This window comes from Phodopus roborovskii, unplaced genomic scaffold (genome assembly GCF_943737965.1).
Source record: "Phodopus roborovskii unplaced genomic scaffold, PHOROB, whole genome shotgun sequence".
NCBI lineage: Eukaryota > Metazoa > Chordata > Mammalia > Rodentia > Cricetidae > Phodopus > Phodopus roborovskii.
This window is the reverse complement of record NW_026125281.1, coordinates 5,142,658-5,166,418: the sequence shown is the minus strand read 5'-3', so window position 1 is coordinate 5,166,418 and position 23,761 is coordinate 5,142,658. Positions and strand designations below refer to the sequence as shown.

At 42.6% G+C, this 23,761-nt stretch overlaps 1 protein-coding gene across 1 annotated transcript; it reads left to right on the top strand.

The window, feature by feature from the left end:
- The first annotated feature begins 2,960 nt into the window (after positions 1–2,960).
- Positions 2,961–6,264, top strand: LOC127233282 (fatty acid-binding protein 9). Its single transcript, XM_051199698.1, has 4 exons — positions 2,961–3,091; positions 5,140–5,312; positions 5,917–6,018; positions 6,186–6,264. The coding sequence occupies exons 1-4, from the start codon at positions 3,019–3,021 to the stop codon at positions 6,234–6,236; spliced, it is 399 nt and encodes a 132-aa protein (XP_051055655.1). The 5' UTR covers positions 2,961–3,018; the 3' UTR covers positions 6,237–6,264.
- Positions 6,265–23,761: the final 17,497 nt, after the last annotated feature.

The following is a 23,761-nucleotide window of genomic DNA, read 5'->3' as shown; positions in this document are numbered from 1 at the left end:
ATAAGAATCTAACCCAAAGCTAAGGAGGTAAGTAAACAATAAGGCAGAGATGCCAAATTTCAGGTGCCATCAGTCACTCATTGGGCCATCTGTTACACACAAGTGGAGAGACAGTACTTTTCAGCATAAGAATTTTCTAAGATTTTGCTGCAATCTGATTACCATAGTTAGCACAATACTAGAGTTTAATATGCAGCTTCCAGCATCAACCACAATAAAAATCCCAGGGCTTGCAAAGAAATGGAAAAAGTCTGTCCAAAGGCTGAAGATGATTTCTTTTTAGCTATAAGCCACTGCAAAATCACTTTTAGTCTTAGTAGCAATTTTAGATTTTTGAATTCTGAACCACGTGTTGAAGTTTTAGAATCTATTGAAGTTGGATTAAATGCATTTTGCAGTATGAAATGGCCACGAGCCTTTGGAAAACAGGGACAAGGGTTCTGGTTTGGTTCTTAAATGTCTTCGATGGGCTCGAGTTTTGAATGCTTGTTTTGCAGCAATTTGAGAGGCTGTGCAATTTCAGAAAGTGCATCTTGGCTGGCAGAAGTAGGCAACTAGGGATGGTTCTGCGAACCGTTAACATCAATGTCCAAGGTCTCCTTATCCATTATTTGCTTCTTGGTCTACTGAGGTGATGAGCCACTGCCTCATACGCTTACAGTGTCTTTTACAGCAGGTGCTGTCTTAGGAATATAGAAATGCGTATGATGTATTGTCTGTTTTTTATTCACGTTTACCGTAGCTTGCAGATGTCTGAGAGAAATGCAATGCTATAAGCTGATTCTCTAATACACCTCGCTCTAAGGTCTAAACGTATGCTATGATAGTACCGAATAGCTCTGAACCAGATTGTCAAATCCTAGAGCTGGGTCTGTGAAGGTGGGTAGATGTGTGCAGGAGATCAGCTGCCCACGATACAAGTAATTGGCTGGATCCATATTAACCATTTAATGAAGTTATTTACAAACATGTGTCAATAGTAAAAGGCTTAACCATCAAGTAACAAATCTCAGACACGTGGCTGCTCATTGACAGTGACGCTATGACCTCGTGTAACAGAGACTGACCATTCTGGCTCCATCTTTGAGTTTGTATCATGATGGACACAGCAGTGGAATGTCACAGAAGAAACCACATTGTGCAGAGGAAGCCGCAACGCAGTCTCTGCCTCTGAGTCCCTCCCAGGAGTAGGGGATTCTACAGCAGCTGGAAATTTGACTCTTCCCTTTTGTTAAGTGGGCCAACTGAGTTCTAAAAGGGACCACAGTGTTCACTTCTGAATCCATACCCCAATAACAAGGACGAGGCAGTTGCCCACTGCACCGCTCACCTCCCTGGCCAGCATACACAGATGTAATGTGTGTTCTCTGCCGTCCAAGTGCAGGGAGATCATCTGGAAGCAGCAAAGCAGGCTTTGGCAGCTCACTCTATCTGAACAGTCTCCCTTCGAGGAACTTTATGGTCAGGGGGATCTTTCCTGACCCTCTCTGCTGCTGTGGCTGCCTCCGTCTGCTCTCCCCAGATACCCCACTAAGTTCTCAGTTCATAAAAGTGTAACATCCCCCAGTTCTTCACAGCTTTTCTTCAAGAGCAATTCTGTCTCCCACGTAAGATATCGTTATTCTCTTGTGCTCAAACAGCAATATCTTACTTGCTTTGTATCTAAAGGGATGGCTTTATATACAGAGATGAATAGACATTTCTCCGTACAAGGACTATATTTGACATAGAGCAGATAAAAATGCCAATACTCATTTTCTGGTCTCTGACCATCTAAATTCCCAGTTCTCTAACACAGCCAGAGTTCAGAGCAGCGGCATCAATCCATTCAATAAAATGCTTCTTAGAAAACTTGGGGTCTCTGACCTACTTCACTTGCTTGGGGTGTAGAACATGAATCAAGAAGGAATTGCATAGAGATTTAGAGATTTAATTTACTGGTGTCCTTTTGGTTTTTTTGTTTGTTTGTTTGTTTTTTCACTGTTTAGAATGTAGATGTCAAACATAATATCCCCCCTCCCCTGCCGCACAATTTACTTGCATCATCTTAAATGGCACTTTTAAATATAAAAAATGAGTTTGCAAACCAGCCATGATGAAGCATGTCTGTACTCCTAGCCTTTGGGAGGCTGAGGCAGGAGGATTGCTAAGTTGAGGTCAGCCTGGTCTACATAGGGAGATCCCGTCTCAGAAAGAGAGAGACGAAGACATTGACAGGCAGGCAGAGAGAGGGGGGAGGGAGGCAGAAGAGGGAGGGGAGATAGGAGCGGGGAGAGAGAGAGTTAGTTTATGAAACCTGAGTTTTCTAGGCACTGATGCCACCATGTCCTTCAATTTTAAGACTTAAATCACAAAGCTCTACTCAGTAATAATTGTCACCTTCTTTCTGGTCCTCACATGTCCTTGATTGACAACAATGATATTGTTAATAATACCCTAGACCTCACTCTAAGCAACTGGAGGCAGTTTTAAGTTACATTAACAGTATCAATGCATCAACCCTGCAAGCAAGGGAAGGGACGATGCTCTCCTAATGAAGGAGCGGTTGGGGCACCATGACTTGCACAAACATAAAACAGCTGAGGCAGACCTATGGAGGATGTCCTTGTTTGGGGTGGGAAAACATGAGTCAGTGTGTTCGTCAGACACTTGTCGGGTCTTCCCTGAGGGTAAGTCAGAGTTTAGCGTTCAAAGCCTGGTCTCCATTGACAGTTGTCTGCATCCGGCAAGTTAAGATTAATTGGGTGACTTTTGAGTGTAAACCCCTTTGCTAGAAGATAAAAGAGGTTCGCTGCATTGAGTTTTGCAGGTTGTGTTTCTTCTGTCTTTTAACGTGGGGGTAAACACAGTGAGTCAAATGCTGGTGCCCGGAATCTCAGACTCCAGGCAGCCCATTGGTCACTGGAGGGTTACCACGTGATGAAGATGTCTTTCAAATAAGCTGCTGGAGGCCAGGGTTGCCCTCACTTCCCTGGCTTCTGGTTGTGAGTGCCTCATCTTCCCAGAAATCTTTCCACCATGATCGAACCCTTCTTAGGAGCCTGGAAACTGGTCTCCAGTGAAAACTTCGAGGATTATATGAAGGAACTGGGTGAGAGACACCATTACGGGACTCGGGAATTTGTGGCAAGAGATTTTGGTGTTGGGGCTGGCTTTGTTCCTCACAGTGACATTTTTTCTGTGATTTTCTTCCTTTGTGTCTCTATGTTATACCCATATGAGGCAACATTTATAATTCCATTTATTATTGACATTTATTTTTTACATCAAATATTAACTGGCATTTTAAAATTCTAACTAGGCTTGCAACTCTCTCGGTTTATAGTCCAAGTGTTCCAGCCCAGGCCCCCCTCCCCTGGTTTGAAATATCATGCAGATCTCCCGATAGAATTTTCTCTTTAGCTGACATTTCATTGAGAAGCTTTGGTTCAACTCCAAATTGCTGTAGAATGAGTGGGTAGATTGATGTCTGGGTTTACTTTAGTTATAAACTTAGAAGCACTGTAGCAACTGATAGCATTCAGAGCCTGTTTTTCTGGAGTGCTCACACATGGGTGAGTGCTAGTCAGTGCATGATTTTGAAGGTTTTGTTTTTGAGATGACAAATAGAATGTTTTTTCTTTCCTGATTGGCTATCTTGTTGACCGTCTCTCGGAAATATGGGTCCTGCCTGACTTTTGTCTCTACTTCAAGCTCCGTAGTCAAGCATCAGTAATAATGAATTGTGTCTGTCACAGCTACACCTTTCTATGAATTCTTGAAGAACATTTTTCACGATTGATAGCCACCTGTTTTATAAATAAGCCATATGCAAAGCAGAAGATTTCTTCACTTTTTACATTTTGCCTAGAATGGCCAGTGGATACTTGCCATTATTACTTACACATTTACTCTTTCTAAGCACTGAAACAAAAATGCTTTATCCCTCAATAAGTTAACATGCTTATAAATATAATACTTGTTCCTCTCCCATAGACAGTATTAACTTCTCGGAAGTAATAAGAATATTTCCCTATTTGTTTATGGATTTATAGACACATTTCTTTTGAATAAAAATTTAAAGGCATATAAGAAACTTGGAAATGGATATGGCAGTGGTTACTTACAATCCTAGTTATCACAAGCTGATGGCAGGAAGACAGAGAGTTCAAGGCCAGCCTGGCTACACAGAAGACCTATGGAAAAAATATGTTATATATGTAATATTATATGTAATATAGTATGGGTTACAGATAATATCATATACCATCTACCTATATTTGTCTATCCATATTTCTGTACCTATATATGCCTCTATTTATACATAAATATAGATATAAAATAGAGAGCTATGGAAAAGGAATAGCTGGGAACTTGGGTTTATAGCCAGAACAGCACTTGTGTTGACTCGGAGCCAGGTTAAGTCTGGAACACGGAGGAGCAGCAACTGAGGCCTTAGTGTTCCTCTCATCTACTCTTCCATACAAGTGTGAGGACTTGTACATTTTACTAAGGGGACAGCAGACAGGGAGAAAAGCTGTGAAGGATGGAGGTGGGAGCCCAGGATTTGAACATCTCACTCTTTCTCACAATCCACACATCTCTTTTCCCACACCCATCAATGGTCTGAATGGGCAGTAGACTCCAATATGTATTCACAGGCAGGAGTCAGTTTCTGTCTCCCTCCTGTAAAAGCCACATTGGACCGTTTAATGTCCCCAGTCTGAGCAGCAGGGCCAGGCTTTGAGCCAACCGTTTCCTGCACTGTCTTTGCAAGTTTCCACGTGGTTAATTAAATGCAAGCATTCGATCCCCTAAAAGCCATCCTGCAGGCACGCATTTCCCACCAAGCACAGAAGTTTGAGCTTTACAAGATGTCAGAATTACTTCCAGCACCTTGTAAGGACTTGACGTAATCTAGAGAGTACTGAGGACATCAAATGGGAGACTGTGGCTGGGAATGGTGACAGACACCCGCGAGTCCCGTCAGAGGTGCATACAGGAGGATCCTGAGCTGAAGGCCAGCCTGGGTTCCACAGTGAGACTCTGCCTCAAAAGAAGAAAGGTCAAGATTTAGTCAAGATTTCAGTGGGAGAGGATGGTAGTCCACACATCTTCCTGGATATGTGGATGAGGTATGGATCTTTCTTTGTCTCTCAGGAGTGGATTTCGCAGTACGGGATGTGGCAGGTTCAGTAAAGCCAAGTGTTAACATTAGTCTCAGTGGGGAGAAGGTGAACATCCAGACCGAAAGTTCTTTCAGAAACACAGTGATCTCCTTCAAGCTAGGGGAAGAATTTGAGGAGACCACTGCAGACAACCGGCAAGTGAAGGTAAGCTGGAGTTAAATCTCGCTACATCCAACCATTGTGGAACACTGGTGGTTGGGTAGGGTTCATTCAACAGAGTTTGACTTCTTACTAGGACTGGCTGGGCTTGTTTAAATCTGTGCATAGAAGAAGTCAATCCTTTGCTAATTATTCAGACAGCCTAATGGAATAAAAGGTTCACGTTCATCCTTTGGTGCTGCGGTTTGAGACAAGGTCTTGCTATATAGCCTAGGCCGGCCTACAACTTAGGCTTCTCCTGCTTTTGGCCCTTGAATGCTGGGGTTACAGATGTGACCCATCTTGTCTGGCAATCTGCACTCACTCCTCCACTTCTCCTGACTTGTTTGTTATTCTATGAAAGGTCATATAGAATAGAAATAGTTATTAAGGTCAAAAGGTCAAATAGTTTATGGATTCTCATCTGCGAGAACATGAACTTAGTTGTCTTCTTGGGGCTTCTAAATTGACAGCATTACGTCATAACAGGAATAAGGCAAGCATTATGAAGAACAGACTTTCAGACCTGAAGTTCAATGTAGACATCTAGTGCTGCAATAGATAGAAAGCGGTGAGTGACTCCTTCTAATCACTTTCTCTGCATTTATAGAGCACCGTAACATTAGAAGGCGGGTCAATGATCCAGGTCCAAAAATGGCTCGGCAAAGAGACAACAATCAAAAGAAAAATTGTTGAGGGAAAAATGGTAGTGGTGAGTGTTCCCTAGGTTTATATTTTAACATGCTGTTTTGGGTGTATATCACCAAGTTTACTCAAGTGCCTTTGTAGCCTGAATTGAGGGCTTGGTCTACGGAAAGAGGGAAGGATGGGCTTGACCTGTCAACAATCCCCGCTTCTAACACATCTCTCTACTTTTAGGAGTGCATCATGAACAATATTGTCAGCACTAGGATCTACGAAAAGGCATGAAGGAAGAAGGGTAGATGCCAGCGAGAATGTGGCCACTGCAGAAAGCTTGCTGCAGTGATTTAAAACATTTTCAGCATAGATTTTGCTCAATAAAAGCACTAATTGAAATGCAGCTTTCCAGCTGTTTGATAATGAAGGTTATGGATGTTGCGAGTTTCTTTTCTGTTGCTGGGTAGAACACTCTGACAGAAAGCCACTTAGAGCAGGAAGGGTTGACATTAGCTCACAGTTCAAGAGGGGTTACTGTCCTTTCCTCAGGAGGAAAGGCATGGTATTGGAAGTGTGAAGCCAGCAGGGTAGTCAAGAAGCAGAGAAATCATGGTTCACCCCTACGTAGGGAGGGCGGGGCCAGGGCAGGAAATGGAGCTAGACTATAAACCTCCAAACCTGCCTGTAGTGTTGTACTTCCGCCAGAAAGGCTCCCTCCCACAGCCTCCATAACTTTCCCAGATTGTATCCCTATCTGGAAACCAAGTGTTCAGACACGTGCCTCTATGGGAGATGTTTCAGACTCAAACCACTACAGGAATAATCTGCAGAATGAATAAGACAGCAAGACGTTCCTGTTAACGTGGCAAGATCTAAAATCACCCAGGAGAGAAATCTCGGGGTTCTTGGTGAGGGGATTTCTAGATTAGTTAAGCTGAGGTGGGAAGACCCACCCTAAGTGTGGAGACCCCGTTCTATGGCCGGGGTCCTGGACTGTACAAAAGGGAGCAAGCAAGCTGAGCCCCTGTCTCCATGACTTCCCACCATAACAAACTGTAAGCAGGAATGAAAACAAGAAAGCAAGAAAAGAAAAGGGAAAAGCACTTGCTTCTCTTGTCAACAGCTCAGGTTCAGTTCCCAGCAGCACACCAAGTGGCTCACAAATGACTCTGATGACGTGCAAGGAGAGGTCCTTTGTCCTGGCTGGTGGCCCGGCACACACAGACACTATATTAGTTATGAAACTGTTGGGTGATGACTACGGCTCTTATTGGCTAGCTCTGTCTTAATTATTAACTCATAACTACTAATCTATGTATTTCTACATGGCCTTATTTTACCAGAGAATGCCCCAGGCACGTCCTACCCTCCCGGGCTCCACATCATGACTCTTTTTGCCCACCTTTCCTAGAATTCTCCTCATCTCTTAGCTCTGCCTATACTTCCTGCCCTGCAAATCAGCCAATCAGTGTTTTATTCATTAACCAATAAGAGACATATATGCACAGAAGGACATTCCCCAGCAATGACACTGTTTTGGCCTCTACAGACAAGTACACACATGTGATATACATAAATATACTAAATACACATAGGTATGCATATGTGTGCATAATTAGTAAATAAATCTTTGTCTCCTTGCACAGGGTACAGAAAAAAATAACAATTTTCACTCTAGTGAGTGATATAAAAGTTATTATTTAGTTACTTGCCAAGAGAATTTGAAATAGGAATGAGACCAAACTTTATATAACCTCCAGAAGAAAATGTTTTATTTTGAAATTTCTTTTTTACCCAGAATAACAGTAGTAAACCATTACATGTGAGGGGGCTGGCTGAATAAAAAAAAGCTTCTCTGACCCGATCTCAAGTATTTATCCTTGAAGGTCGTGTGCAAGTTACACCTTAGCAGCCTCGAGAGCACCTCAGTTTCTGAAAACAAAATTCTAAGATGTGATTAAGGAAGTAAAGGAGCACATGTCTGGGTGGTGAAATAACAATGCACACGGACACGGACATGGACACACTTTCCAGTATGTTTCGCGAGGGAATTGCTTTAAAGAGATTCCTTTCTTCTATCAGCACCGTGGAAGGGCTACATCCTAAAAAATGTCTTCTTCAGCACTTCGAATTGATACCAGAAAGGTCAACCTTCTTGAATGTATTTGGAAAATGTTCACACCACTTTCTCTCCAAGAGCTAAGACAAAGGAGGCAGGCACAGCTGGGGAGTTCAGCAGATGCTGGAATGTAGAATGCAGAATGTAGAATATAGAATGTAGAATGATGTATAATGTAGAATGATGTAAAATGTAGAATGTAGAATGATGTAGAATGTAGAATGATGTAGGATGTAGAATGTAGAATAATGTAGAATATAGAATGATGTAGAATGTAGAATGATGTAAAATGTAGAATGTAGAATGATGTAGAATGTAGAATGTTGTAGAATGTAGAATGTAGAATAATGTAGAATGTAGAAGCCCTCTCTTCCATCCATCCCCAGAGAGCACCTTCAGTTCTCAGCTCTGCTGTTAGAAATAGTGAGGTGAAATCTTACACTTGCCTTTGGAGAAGACCCAGAGCTCATTACTTCTGGAAAAGAACAAAGCTAATTGTGTTATTTGGAGGGTCCATAGCTCCTTCTTCCCTGTTTTTATTACCATCCCACTAAGGAAAAGTTACGCATACCCAAAACTGTCCTCTGAGCTCAACAAATGCTCCCTAGCCCACACACCCTCTCATCCCCACACAGGAACACACACACATGCACGCACATCCTCAAAGATTTAAAAAATGAAACGTTACCAAGCACCTTCCAGTGTGGCCACAGACATCTGTCTTTACAGCGGCATTCCCGTGGCCCTCATCTGCTAACTGCCTTGCACAGTAGTTGCCTTTCACGTGTCCCCGAATGTTTAATAGCTGTCTTCTTAATGACAGTGTAAACTCACAAGAGCAGGAGACAGTGACATATCACACCTCCAACAAGGCTTTGCATTTAGCAGCAGTCCCTTAAATATAAATGCAATATCATGGTTGTGAGACATGACATCCAGTGAAAAATCACGAATACTTCTTTCTGTTTATTTGTTACACAATGTTTATTCTATTTCTTTCCCAAAGTGAGTGGCGGTGATGCAGCTAGAAAACAATAGGTAAGAGATATTTCCATGGCATGTTTTATGGGTATGCCTTTCTCATCCATTTTCCTTGGGTCTTTTGGTGTAGTTTTCAGTGTATGATTCAAAAAACCTTAATGTATATGAGCAATTAACATGGTTAATCAATTGACGAGAGGAAAAGAATTAAGTCAATGGCAACAGCATAGCATTATCTATGCCAGTAAAATTAATTTAAGTTGGAATATATACATCCAGGTACATGTGTGTTCTGGTGTCTGTTCTTCACCCTCTCTGCAGAGCATTTCTTAATGAGTCTCCTGATGCCTTAAGCTTTCTCTTGTTGATTTGATCTGTAACTTTGGCCCATACATTGGCTTCAGAATCTCATCATGACCCAAGCTCGTCTGGTCAGCTTGGACAGTTAGAAACAATTGATGATTTGCCTTAACGAGATTATTGTCTCAGAATAAAATTGCATCACTGTTTTAAGCATTCTACCATGGCAGAACGTAACGACTTACCGTGAATCTTGAAGTCCCTCACTATTCTTAAGCTTAACTCGAAGCACTGAAATCCACAGATCTCTGTGGAATACAGGGCTTACTTCTGGAAAGGTGGTGTGCAGAAAAACTACACATCGACTATGGTACTTCTTAATAGAATAATGACAACAAAAGCTTGTGGCGTTATGAGTGATACCACCATCTTCACAAAGTTTTGGGAAGATAAAAACAGCATATTCACTATAGGATTGCCCCTTACCGTTGTTTAAGACAGAGTCTCACTGTGTACCCTAATGGCTTTGAATTTGAGGTCTTCCTGCCTTGGCTTTATACAACGCCCATTTTAACCCCTGATTGTTTCTATCCCAATTCAACAAACGTCCTCCACTTTGGGTTTGGGAGTGGGTTGGCTAAGGAGCTATACTGTCCACTGTTGGATCCCATATCTGACGCTGGCAGTGGAAGATGAGATCTGGTTCACCATTCATGGTATCTCATGTCTCGGTCAGCTTGATGCCAAACCACATGACTGCGATCGAGATGGTCCAGCTGTAGTACTGGGGACCACAGCCTTTGAAGCGAAGGTCTCTGTTCACTGGAAGTGCAATGGCTGTGGGGTAGTTAGTTCCATAGCTGTGAGCACTGCTGACCTGTGAGCTGAAAATGTAAGATCTGGTGATAATAGTTGCTACTCAGCCAGAATTAATGCGAGTATAGAAAACCTGGTAAGAAGGCATGGCAGCCATCCAGTCATTTCTGGGAGCAAGACTTATGTATGAACTAGACTGACCTTTGCTTCCCCTGATCAGAGAGTGGGATTCTGATATGTGACCTGGTTCACTCGATTGTCACTTCTGATGTTGAGAAGAGAGTACCACTAAAAAGTCATGGTGATATTAGGATCTCCGAGTGTCAGTCAGGGTCTGTGTGTGTGTGTGTGTTTGTGTGTGTGTGTGCACATGTGCACACGCGCACGTGCGCGCGTGCATGTCTTACAAGGTTGAGAGGATGCCATGAGGCAATCTCAACTAAGCACATCACAAGGGGACTGTCCTATTCTGAGCTCTGAGCACCCATTAGTACTATTTTGTGGGAAATTGTCTCTTCATAAATCACTGGATTTTTATTAAGTGTCTTAATTCAAAGTTGTCACAGAAACTAAGAACTGATTATCTCCAGGTTTGCATTATAAAGAGATGAAATCTTAACCATGATTAAAAAGTATGCCACGGTGCTGCTTCCCGTCCTGACATATGAATGCGTCTTCTGTACTCTGCTGTGGCAGATCGACCTTCTTGTCTGCCTACTCAGCCTGCCCAGAATGTGAGAACTATGTCAACCCTCCCTCACCTCCGAATGTGTCCTCACACTGTGGCCTTCCATTTCTCTCCCACAGTATATTTGAGACACTGACTATAATGCTCGCATTACATTACTAATAAGGAAGAGAAAATAATCATTTCAGCAGGTTGCAAATTTAAGAAAGGTTTCTTAATCCAGAAAGGAGGACGTGGGAAAAACCTAGTGTCTGAACCCATTCCAGGTATTGTAGCAAAAAGCCCTATGTCCAATGTCACAATAACAATAGAATCCCAGCCCTCCATGTTCTGAGGCTGGGCGGTTCGGGGTTTACTTCCAAATTGACAGATGTGTGATTTTCTTCCTCACATGGTGAGAATGGAGGATCACTTCCCAGGGGCCCCTTTAAGGTTCTACTCCAATTCAAGGCGGGGTTCTACCTGTTCTTGGGAGCTAATTATTTCCTAAAACTACTGAACCTGCCAGTAAGGATTTCAGCAAATGAATATGGGGAGAACACTCAAGGTTTGTATGTCAACTGTCCTCCAAAGGCCCACACACTGAAGTCTGGTTTCTCTGCTCACGGTGCTATTTGTAGGTCATAAAACCTTTAGGAGGTGGGTAGGGTCTGGCGGGAGACAACAAGATCGTTGGAATGTCCCATTGAAGAGTGCACGGGGCTTCCGGGCCTTTCTCAGCATTTTTACTTCCCAGCCACCACGAATGAGTCCAAGCCATTTCCGTCCTCCCCAAGTTTCTGCCTCGACAATAGGAACAAGCATCAAATGGACCCAAATCTCTAAAACTATGAACCAAATGGGCACTTCCTTCTTTGAAGTCGGCTTGTCCTAGGTATTTGTAGTAGTGATGGGAATCTAACACAAATATCAGACTAGCACGTAGGATCCATGATACTTTAAAAAAGGCTCAACATACACATTTGATTGCATTCATTTAACATGGTAGGGAAGAACAGTCGGGCTGATTATTTGAGATTTCAGACCCCTCCTTTCCAGCTGTGATCTTGGACACATTCCTTAGCACTCACACACACACTGCAAGTGCCTTAGTCCAAACATGACTATGTCAGAGAACACAACTTTAAAGAGTTGTGAAAAATAAATACGCTAATACATACAAGGTGCTTAGACCAGTATTTAGGAAAGAAAAGGCATTATAGAAGTATCTTCTACTATTAATGCTTATCTTATTTATTCATGTATTATTTATTTATTTATTGGTTTGTGTGTCCTGAGAAAGGGTCCATATTATATCTCAGTCTGGTCTCACTCAACTCATGGTCCTTGCGCCTTGCCTTCTAGGGGTGCTGAGATTACAGGCTCACAAACAATATTCCTGGCTGTTGTATTACTTCTCTAATGATGCATGTGGTGTTCAAATAGAACATGTTGTTTAAAATGAACAGAAACCCAGAAGATAGTAGTAGTATGTTTTAAGTAATTTGTACTCCAAATGAAAAAGTCAAGAATACTATTCAGACAAAAGTAAAATCAATATTCAGACAAAAATAAAATCATATTAAAATTAATTAATGTGACACATACTTAAAATTGGGATATTTAAAATGGGAGGTGGTGATTAGCCACTCCAACCTAAATACTACCTAAATGCATATTCCCAAAGAATAAATTATTTGTTTTCAATTGTATAATGACTGACAATATTGATCAAGGTTTTTAAGATGCTATGTGTTTAAGAACTGGCCAAAATTGACCTGAAGGGCTGCTGGCTAGAGAGGAAGACGAGGGACATGGTGATTGTGAGGCCAGGCCTTTTGAGACACGGTGATACCCTATCTACAAAACACAGTTTTCCAAAAGCTGATTATTGATTTTTTTTTTTCAGGAAGCTGGCAAGCCATTTGTTTTTGATTTTTTGGTTTGTTTGTTTTTGTTTTGTTTTGTTGCTTTTCTTTTGTTTTCTAGAAAGGATTGGAGGTTTGAAGTACAGTACAATAAGAGTATCTACGTGAGAGAAGCTGGTACAAGCCCACAGGGCCTTGCCTCTCTGGGAATTGGTTTGAACCCCTCACTAGCCTGCTAGAATATCGAAGTGACATCACGCTTAGATTTTTCTTCTTCTTTTTTTTTTTTTTTTTTTTTTTTTTTTTTTTCTCTTAAAATGTGGTTGCACAAAAGCATTCCCAGAAAGCTAAACATCTGAGGACCAGGATTATTATACCCATCAGGGTGCGGGATGGTTCAGCGGTTAAAGGCATCGGCTGAGAAGTCGAGCTCAGTTTCCAGCACGCACCTCAGGCAGCTCCTAACTGACTATAATAACCGCAACACCCGAGTGCACACGGAATAAACTCACACGGACAGTATGAGGTATGGATACAAAAAAAGAAATCGCAAAGAAAGATTATATCCTTTTTTTTTTTTTTTTTTTTTCCGCATGGGTGCTGGCTGAGACCTAGGCATTGCAGCTGCTGAAAAGCATATCAACAGTTAAAATGGTTTATCCAGCAACCCCCGTTCGTTCGTTCGTTCTTTCCTTCTTGAACCAGGCTGGGCCAACAACCCACAGGCAGTTTAGGCTCTGCTGAGAGGGGGGAAGGGGAACGAAGCATGACAGAGAAAGTATTTGATGGATGGAGGTGGACAATGTCTAAATGGACTGTAATGTTTCTGGAAGTTTTGTTTGTTTTTGCAGTGCTGCGGTCTTCCCAGGGCTTTGCATGTGCGGGCTAGGCAAGAAGTACTCCGAGCCGCACTCCAGGGCGTGGGTGGTTTGAGATTTGCTGTAAGCTTCGGTTTGCCTTGTACTCGGCGTTGTTTTTGGCTTTGTTCCCTAGGAACTCAGAGCCCTGGGGTTCATTCCAGCCTAATGACCTCCCAATTACATTTAAACACCAGTCTCTAAACTCCCCAGGTGGTCACAGTACGCGGCCAGCTGAGAGCCACCGGCACCGAAGTTAAAAGACCTCTACTTAAATGTGGCGAAAGGCCATTAAAATAAAGAGTAGCAAGTGGTTCGGGAGTGGAATTAACTACCTGAGGCAGTAAAGCTCCTACTGCCTGCTTGTGATCCCGAGGGTGTGAAATGCCTCCAGGCCTGTTAGGGAAGCGGCTATTTATCATCTCTGCTGTTTCCTGAGGAGGTCAAGCGGTTGTCATTAAGGTTCACAAATGGGGGCCAGCAGGGGTAGGGATGCCAGATTTTTGCAAAACAGAACTCATCTTGCAGCAGAGTTCACACAGATAACTACTCAAAATATCCAGTGTGGAATGAGCTGTTTGCATTTTGTTTTTGTTTTTAAAAACTCACCAGTTATCAGGTCCCAATTATCTGTGTGGGATTTGGGCAGCCTAAAAACCTCCCTCGTCCCTCAGCCAACTAGAGTAGAACAGTTGTAACTTGCCTGCTGATACACGCAGCAAATCCACCAATCCAGGAGAGAAATGATGGTCCTATTTACCCATAAAGGTTTTAAAACTAAACCCATGACTGGCTGGCTACATTTCACACCCCTAAGACCAGATATTGTTGGAATTTGAAGCTTTGTTGGAATTTGGGATGACGAGAATAGCCTGGCATCTGGCATTTCTGTGCTATTAATCTTGACCTTTTGTAACCAGGGTTTCCGCCCCCTCCCCCCCACAGTAACTAATGTACAGGGTAGATAGAGCATCTTACTCAGATCTTCCCACAGTCAGCAAACATACAAACTGAAGCATTTATTTTATTTTATTTTATTTTTCTTTCGGTCATTAGCAAAGCCCTGGGTGAAAAGGAAAAATGAGAAATAGGCCCCCGGTCATGAGACAGGAAAAGAGGCTCCCCTCTCTGGGAAGAGGAGGGAACCATCAAACCATGAATTATTAACGGCATTGTTGTTTGCAGAACTTAACTCCAGAATGCAGAAAGAGCGGTTCAGAACTGCAGGACACCTCCCACCGCACTCCCTCAATCCCACTGAAAAAACACTTCCAGTCAGTGTCTGCCAACACGTTGCCTTTAAGCGAGTATGCTGCTCGGCAAACCGCAGACTGAATGCAATGGGCAGGGACGGGGTTGAACCAGCAATAGAGACTGGAAAGTTGAAGGAAGATGGCGAGGAGCAGAACCCCTCACTCAGTCCGACTGATGTGGCAGCAGTGAATAGTCGGTAGTTGCAGTTCAGTTAACTAACTCTGCTGTGGAGGTTGCCTTTTGCTGAAGCCATATCCCCTTTAAAAAGATATTTCAAATATGCAACTATAGCAGAAGCATAAACGCCAACCCAGACACAAACCCTTTGAGCTACAATACTGCCCTGTCTGTTAGCATTAGGTTCCTGCGCTCAGGGACCTAACAGTACACATCATCAGCTCAGGCCACCAAGTAGAGCATTCCCTGTGCGCATGCGCCATATCCCCTCCTGAAAGCCAAGCCTTTTGCAACTTCTGCCAGCGATCAGGTAGATGCAAGGAGGTACTCTGTGCCCAGCCTTTCTGGAGATAAACTTTCTGGATTCCTTCCAGACTAACATGGTTTGATCAAGCAAGACCCCCTGAAGCAGTGTCCCAGGTGATCCAACATCCAAAACAATTGGGACAAGGCAGCCTTGCAGAACACTACAGACAGGATTTCTTCATATTCTTAGGATCTGCATGACAGCCCGCTACCAGCAGGAAGCAGTTTGGAAAGAACGACACCCAAATTCCCAAATATTGCTTATAAATGTTTGTTTTCATTTAAATGGGCTTGGATATAAATGGTTAATGATCACAACCAATCTCTTTTTAAAGTAAAAAAGGGGATGATGGTGTAGAAATGAATACTTTACATCTAACCTGTGTGTTGTTTGGGGCTGATGCAGCTGTGGACCCAGGCTGGTGGGAGACTGCTCCTAACACCCCTCTCTTTCTGCTTCTGTCCCCTCTCTGTGTCTCTTTTATCTCTTTTCTCTTCTCTTCCCCCTCCCTCCCTTTTCTAATAAAACTTCTCACTCAAGCTCTGTCTGCTTGGTGTGTTTGTCCCCACTTCGGTCACCCTCGCCTGCCATGGACTCCGCCAAGGTCCCCTATGCAGGACCCCCTTCCAGCATAAGAACAAAAAGATATGTAAGGGCCATGGTGACACACAGCTTGTGGGGGCAATCAACCAATATCTGATTTGATTTAAGAGCCATCCCACAGGACGGAACTTACCTGACACCGAGTCATTTAAACACAAGATACCCTGAATGACCGTGTTTTAAGTTGTTTGTTGCCATTTTACAGACAAGGGGAAAGATGTTTTTGTTTGTTTGTTTGTTTTTGCTGCAAATTGCCTAACCTATGCAAGACACAAGTACTTTTAGAGTGTTCACAAATAATATTAACAGTAATTATCTCTGGGTGATACTATTTGAGGAGACCTAATAATTTCTTATCATTCATATGTTTTTCAAAGTAAATATTTATATGCTATCAGAAAGAATTCTATTCTTTGTTTTGATCAGTTTTCCCTCCAGCCTGGTCCCAGAGCAGCATCAACCCCAAATAACACACAGAGACACTGTATTAGATATAAAGCTGTTGGCCTGTTACTAGTGTTTCTTATTGGCTATGTCTGTCTTAAATATTAGCCAATTTCTATTAATCAAGTATTTCCACGTGGTCTTATCTTACCAGAGAGAGGGTCCTACATCTTGACTCTTCTACTATATCTCCCAGAATGTTCCTTGTCTCCTAGTCCCGCCTATCTTGCCTTCCTATTGACTAACAGTGCTTTATTCATTAACCAATAAGAGAAACATATTTACAGAATGACATCTCCCATCAATTCTCCCCCTCCCCCTCCTCTTTTTTCTTTTGGAGTACTGGGGATTGAACCCACATCAGACAGGCTCCTTACCACTAAGCTGTATTCCCAGGATGTGTTTTAGTGGGAGGAAAAATAAATGTTTTGGTGTCTAATTTTATTTTTACAGAAGCCACAGAAAATACTAAGACAAGGTGATTACTTAAAAATCAACCATTTTCTCTTGCAAGTGGTACTTCATATACTGCTCAAAGGAGACGTTTAATAAGCTCATCCAGAAACTTCTATGCAGCAGATTAAGAGATGGATTCATCAGTTTCTAACTGCTTTAGAAGCCCACTATAGAGAGGTGCCATGCCTGCTGGCACCTGAAGTCAGGTGAGCAGCAGCAGCAGCAGCCTCCTCAGCTCCAATCATTGCCAGCAGATGGGGCCCCGAACGTTCAGCTCTGTGAAGTTAAGAACAGACGTGGATAAGTTAGTGAAAGTAGACTTAATAAAGAGTCCACCCCAGGGTTCTGAGTAACTACAGACCGAAGACTCCGGATGTTTCTACAGCTGTTAAAATCCCTGTCCATCTGAAAGCAAGAAACAAAACAAAAACAAACAAACAAACAAAAAGAATAAAAAACAGAACCCAAATACGTGGAAGTAACAGCTGCCTCTGCCCCAAAGCCACACAGCAGAGCTTTGACCTGAAAGACTGGAGACACCAGCCTGGATATAGGTGTGCATCTGCCACCAAACTGCCCTCAGTGCACTCAGTCAGGAGCCTTACGAACTCTCCTCACAGGCATTAACGGAAGAACTAAACTTCCAAGTGTTGTCTTCTAATAATCTGCACAGCATCTAAACCTCCCTGATAAACAAAGGCCCGAGCTTCATTATGAGGCTGAAATGCAGACAACAAAGTAAATTTCTCTCTGATTTTGCATTAAAAAGTTGCTCCCCTTGTGATTAGACGTTCACGGCATATTCCCTACACATCACTTAGGTCAAGATTCTGGTAAACCAAGTGTGGCAACCCGGTCGGCAGCAATTAGAGACAGTCACCTCAACAAGGTAGCTGTGTTACCCATCACAATAGCACATCCCTCCATCTGCTCCTCACAATAGAAGCTATTTGCTCCTGGCTTCTCTACCTCCTTCTGAGAGCCAGCTTTTACAAATAGCTATAAATCAAGGAAGCCAGTCTAAGTCACCTGGAAAATTACTCCAAACAATGCATAATATCATGGCAAGCCACCAAATGGATATGCCAATGCCAAGAGGAAGTCATTTGGTTCTAAATGCGAATGACAAGGACGTTAGTTCACAATGTCCAATCAAGGCATGTTAAACCAGGGGACTCCCAGGAGTACACTCTAAATACAGCTAAGGTCACAGAAAAATAATGACTTTTGTCATCACTGGATCACATCCCGGTTGGCAGAATGCATGCTTCTTTTACAAGCTGAACTTCCCTACCAGGTAGGTCGAAGGCCACGGAAAGCACCAGCATGCTCTGAGTTAGGTTTGTTCTGTGCTAGACATATTCCCTAAGAAAGATGCCCGGTTAAAGGAAAACCCTGTCTGGATGTGGTTATCAGCAGGCAGATTTCTTAACAGGTTATGGCCACCGGTTAAGACATCTGCGAACAGGAAGCCTGGGGCCAGTCACTCTGCTCACCTGTATTATCTCTTCCCTTGACCCCACACTCCTTCACAAATCATTGCCACTCAAGCTGGCACTCTCTCATCAGCAGGTCCGACACCACCTGGGAGATTTTTTTTTAGGAACTTGGGACTTCAAGCCCCATTGAAATCTATTCTGCACTCAAAAAAAAAAAAAAAAAAAAAAAAAAATCCTCAGGTGACTCACAAGCAAGGGAAGCATCCAGGGTACCCTTCCGAAGATGTGTCTCATTCTGCTAACAAACAGACTGAAGGCATTGAGCCCTTTCAAAAATGTTTCGTTTCTGCATTTTTCAAATCATCCAAGAAATTCACAGTCTAGAATCAACACACGCCTTACTATGTCACAGGGAAGTGATAAGGGCTGATACCTGTTTTACCAGTTATGGCTGACAATACGCTCTGATAATCATACCCACTGACGTGCCGTACTCGAGAGGCAAATGTTTTAATTTTAGGCGCTCTGCTTTACTTTTGTGTGTGACTGTGTGTGTGTGTGTGTGTGTGTGTGTATGCACATGTGTACGTATGTGTACATGTGTAAGCTGGGAACAACTTTGGGTGTTGTCCTCAGATGACATCTGTCTTGTTTTTGAGGCAGGGTTTTTCACTGCGTTAGAGCCCATGCAGTAGGCCAGGCTGGCTGTTTAGTGAGCCCTGGACAGTCTCCTGTCTCTGACTCCCCAGCAATGAGACTTAACTGCAAGTGTCTCACATAGGTAAGTCACTGAGCACGGCTTGAACTCCTGATCTCCCAGCCCCTGCCTCCCAGGAGCCGTGTTTACGGGTGTGGTTTACAATTTATTGGGATATTATGATTGACTGAACTTGAAACAACATCCCAAACCACATACAACTAGTTTTCTGACTCCACGAGTGGTGCTCCCTCTGTTACTATTCCAGTAATGACTGGCAGTTAAAGAGGAGAAGAGAGAGAGAGAGAGTGGGCGTAAGTAGACTGGGGGAAAGGAGTTATATGTTTTGTAATCATTTTATCCTAGACTCGAAAGGCACGCAAGGAGATCTATGAGATAGTTTTAAAGATTTTCAGCCTCTTCCTGACTTGGAGCTAAATATACTCATGAGGTGTAAAAAAAGGAAAACAAGCTTCTCCCCGTACCAGCCCTCTCCTTACCACCAGGGAATCATCTCAGGCATGGCCGAGAGTCATACAGTCAAGCCGAACCCCTTCCACAGGTCCCACAGAAATTTCCAGAACCTTTTCTCATTTGTTCTATACTCTTCCCCTCAGCCAGCCAGATACGACCCAACCACCATATTTCTCTACTCTATTTCCTTCTAGGCAGAAGCTGTATTTGCTGTACGCAGGTTTCTGCACTTAACACCATTCTCTCCAAGCTTATGCTATGTTCAAGTCTCCACTTCAGGAAACGTTAGCTTTGTTGTTTGACATTTCCTCCTGAAGAAAATACAGGCAAGGTCTGAGAAATTCATTTGCCTTAGCCATTGTTATTGACCTTGGTGCATTGAAGACACTTGTCCCCTGTGTACAGGACTGGAGCTTTGGGCTGGGGAAAATCTCTACAGGCTTTCACAATTATCAAATAAAAGGTGTTTTGGTTATTTGGGATGCTGTGAGTAGATCTGGGGAAGCAAACCTTCTTGATACAATTTTCAAAATGTGTTCCTCAATATTTAAAGAGAAGAACAGAACACAAAATGTAAAGTGAAGATTCCATAACATACCATAAGTATCTGTTCCACAAGTGAGGAGATTTAGTGGGATCACAGAAGTAAGACTCCACAGTGAGACCATTTCCAGATGTGAACAACCAACATCACATCCTGGGGTTGGAACTGGAAGACTGATGGGTAGAAAATAAGCCTGTGTTCTACCTAGCAGACATATGATTGTGTAGTCCTTCTTGTTTTAAAGTAAATACATCCTCAGTTGAATGGAAGAGGGATAGTGTGTCCACAAAATTAAAGCAGGCTCTCTCATAAAAATACTCAATTAGAAATTGGCCATACCCAGGATTTCCTGAATAAGCTTAACATCATTTGCTGTTACTTTGTACTTTTTATATTTCATAATGTGCAACTTGTTCTATTCATTTATGTTGTCTAGAATATGTACTTGGTAGGTGAACATGTGGTACCACAGAGATGATAATCTTGGAATAGAGGACCAGTGGAGGAAAGTTTCTAGTCTGCTGAACTACACCAAGGGAAGCGACTATATGGCTTAGATTTAGATAGGAAAGTGACGTAAACCTATTGTGTTTCTGCCATTGTCATCACAGCTGCCAAGTCTGCATGCCACATAAGATACCTACACAGAATTCTACATCTTTTAAGGCAGGTGAGATGGGCATGGTAAATAGGCTTATCCCCCAAATGGTGACAATCTCTAGATTCTACCTAAAGATGGAAGGGAGAACTGATTGCACAAAGTTGTCCTTTAGCATCTACATGTGTTCCCAATGATGATGATAATGATTAATAATAATAGAAATATGATCGTGACATTGATACAAAGAAGAAAGGGAAGGAGGAAACAAATGGTTTTACATACCTTCTAAAATTCTAACTAAAGTAACTTATTTACAGTTCGAATTGACCTTTTCCATAGCCTTTGTTTCTATTCAGGATATAGACTAAGCGAATCCAGGTTGAATGAGAGACTGGTTCCAATACAGTCTGAGAGCAGTGACATTGTAAGGACTCTGTTCTGAGTTAGACTCCGTTTTATCTGAAGATTCGTGTTACTGTTTCGGCTTCAATCAGGGAAAGATTGGGAGGCCAGAGAGATAGATGGCTGAGCAGTTGGGAGACTCATTGTGAGGTTTACAAATGTCCATAGCCCCAGTTCTGGGGAACCTGATAACCTTTTCTGACCTTCATGGACAAACCAGGTACAACATACATATGAGCAAGACACACAAAATAAAATATAAATCTTAAAAAAAAAAAAAACAAAAAAACAGAGCCAAGTATTTGACATGTGGCCTCCATTCCAATTCACTGGAATACAGAACTCTGAACTTGTATCTTTATAAACAAGACATAAAAGGGATCATGACCTTTTGAACTCAAACTTTGCAGGAAGACCTTCGAGAGCAGGGAGAATTGCTTGCAGGCAATCTGTTCCAAAAGAACTTTCGGGTAATTGAGTACTTTGAGAGTCTTTGTTTTGGCCACAGAAGTAAATCTGTGTTAGATACTGTATTCCTTGGAAACGAATGATGATTTCTGACCTTGCAGGATAGCATGCATTTACCGTGGCTGAGGCCAGCTAAAAAACGTTGCAATGATAGGCTGCCAAAGACGATGCTGAAACTCCCAGGCTAGAAGGCTGAACTTCGGAAAGATACAGAAGCCAGGAACTAGTTAGATTTCGTAATCAGACCCTAAAGTTGGGATTCCAGCTGCCAACCCCAGAGACACTATGCCCTCTTCTCTCTAAATCAGTCACCCCTCTCTCAGAATTTGCATCTGTGGCTGATGTGCCATGTGGTGGACAAGAAAGTCTGGGGTTTTGTTTGCTGGTTTGTTTTTAATCTCTGGTTTGAATCACTAAAAGCTAAAGTCTGTAAGTTATAAGCTGTAACTTGCACATTAACCGTTACGTGAACACTCTTTTCTTTCAGCTCCTGGAAGGCAAGTTTTAAGAGATGGCAGAACATTGTACCAGCCACATTTTGAGCCAGCCAATACCTGAGGTAAGTAGCTTTTATATAATCAAACCAGCTAAGAATGCTGTGTCCCGTTCTGGGGATTTACTCAAACTGACCATGCTTATTCCAGGAACAGAAATCAGGGAATAAAAGCTCACAGCACGTGAGCTGAACTCGGAGTGAGCATACTATACTGTCTCCCATAGTTGCTGTTGACAGCCATTCATAAGGACTAAAATTTGCATAGGTCCATTTCTGTAAAGGATAGTGTTCCATGCATTCGGCATGATTAATTTTCATAGCTTCCTCACGTCATACCAAAATTTCGTTGAGCTATAACAATTATGTTGTATAACTTTATGACTGGAAGGGAGGTGAAGTCTGTTTCACTTGCGATAGTTACAAAGGCTTTTCATTATTTTTTTCCCAAGTTATTTCTTTGTGGACACACGTGTGACTCTGGTCAGTGAGTCTTGATGAAAGTAGAAGGGATAGATGAGCCCTTGGATTTTGCATTTAAATGTCAGTATGTAAGCCTTTGAAGGCTTCATTGCTCTTGAGAATGGCAGCCTACAATATTTGAGTTGGTAACTGCAGTTTGATTAACTTAGGTCCCCAAGGGGTTGAAATGAATAAACAAGAAGCCAAAACATAATGACATGTGTCCTCAAGGTGAAATTTCCTTCAATATTTAAGCCACTATTTTTTATGGAGGGTATTTAGTATTCTAACATAATCTACACCAACGTGATGGATATAAAATTCACTATGTATGGGAGCTGGAGAGATGGCCCAGGGGTGAAGAGCATTGGCTGTTTTCCTCTGGAGGACCTGGGTCCCATTTCCAGTCATAGCCATCTGTTACTCCAGTACTGCGTGGTGTGATCTCTCTTTTGACCTCCATAGACATCAAGCCTGCAGATGATGCTCAGAGGTGTAGAGCAAAGCGCCCTGTGGTGGTTAGTTCAACTTGACAAAAGGGTGACTCTCAATTGAGAAAATGTCCCCGTAAGGTTTGCCTGTACATAAGTCTGCAGTCCACTTTCTTGATTAATCATCAATGGATGTAGGTGGACTCAGCTCACCGGGGCCCTTGCAACCCGTGGGCAAGTGATCCAGGATGGTACAAGAAAGCTGGCTGCAAGCCCGTAAGCAGCATCCCTCCATTGGTCTCTGTTTAGGTTCCTGGCTTCTGGTTTCTTGGTTGAGCTCCTGCCCTGGCTTTCTTCAGCCGTAGACTGTTACTGAAATAGGAACCCATTCCTCCGCAAGTTGCTTTTGGCCATGCTGTTGGTTCAGGAATGGAAATCCTAACTGAGGCAGACCCATATGTAAACAAATAACATTTAAAAATAATCTTGAAAGTTGTTATATATAAATAAGGTCCTGCACCAAGTTGAAATGTGTGGCGTTGGTTTAGGAAGTAAAGGGAAGTTAATGAAAATATCGGTAGGCAGCGCTTTCAAAGATGGCAATATGTACTTTCCAGTGGCAAAACAGTAAATCCATACCTGAGACAAACTGGAAATAGGCAGCATGTTTAAGAAACTCAAAGTCTTAGAAGAGGTTAGGAATTCACACAGATAGTAGGGCTTCTTTGCTTTGGGCAACATTTGTTAAGGCCTCTGGACCAAGTCTCTCAGTGACTGTCCCCATCTGATATCCACCGGCCTGTGCTGATATGCAAACCTTTGCTGTCTTGTACTATAACAATTCTGGGCAACGTTGCCCTCCCCCCACCCAGAGCAAGCCTATCCTCAGGAGAAGGTAGTTCATTCAAGTTGTACACATGAAAAAGTTGAAAGAGATTTAGTGTGTTCCTCGGTGT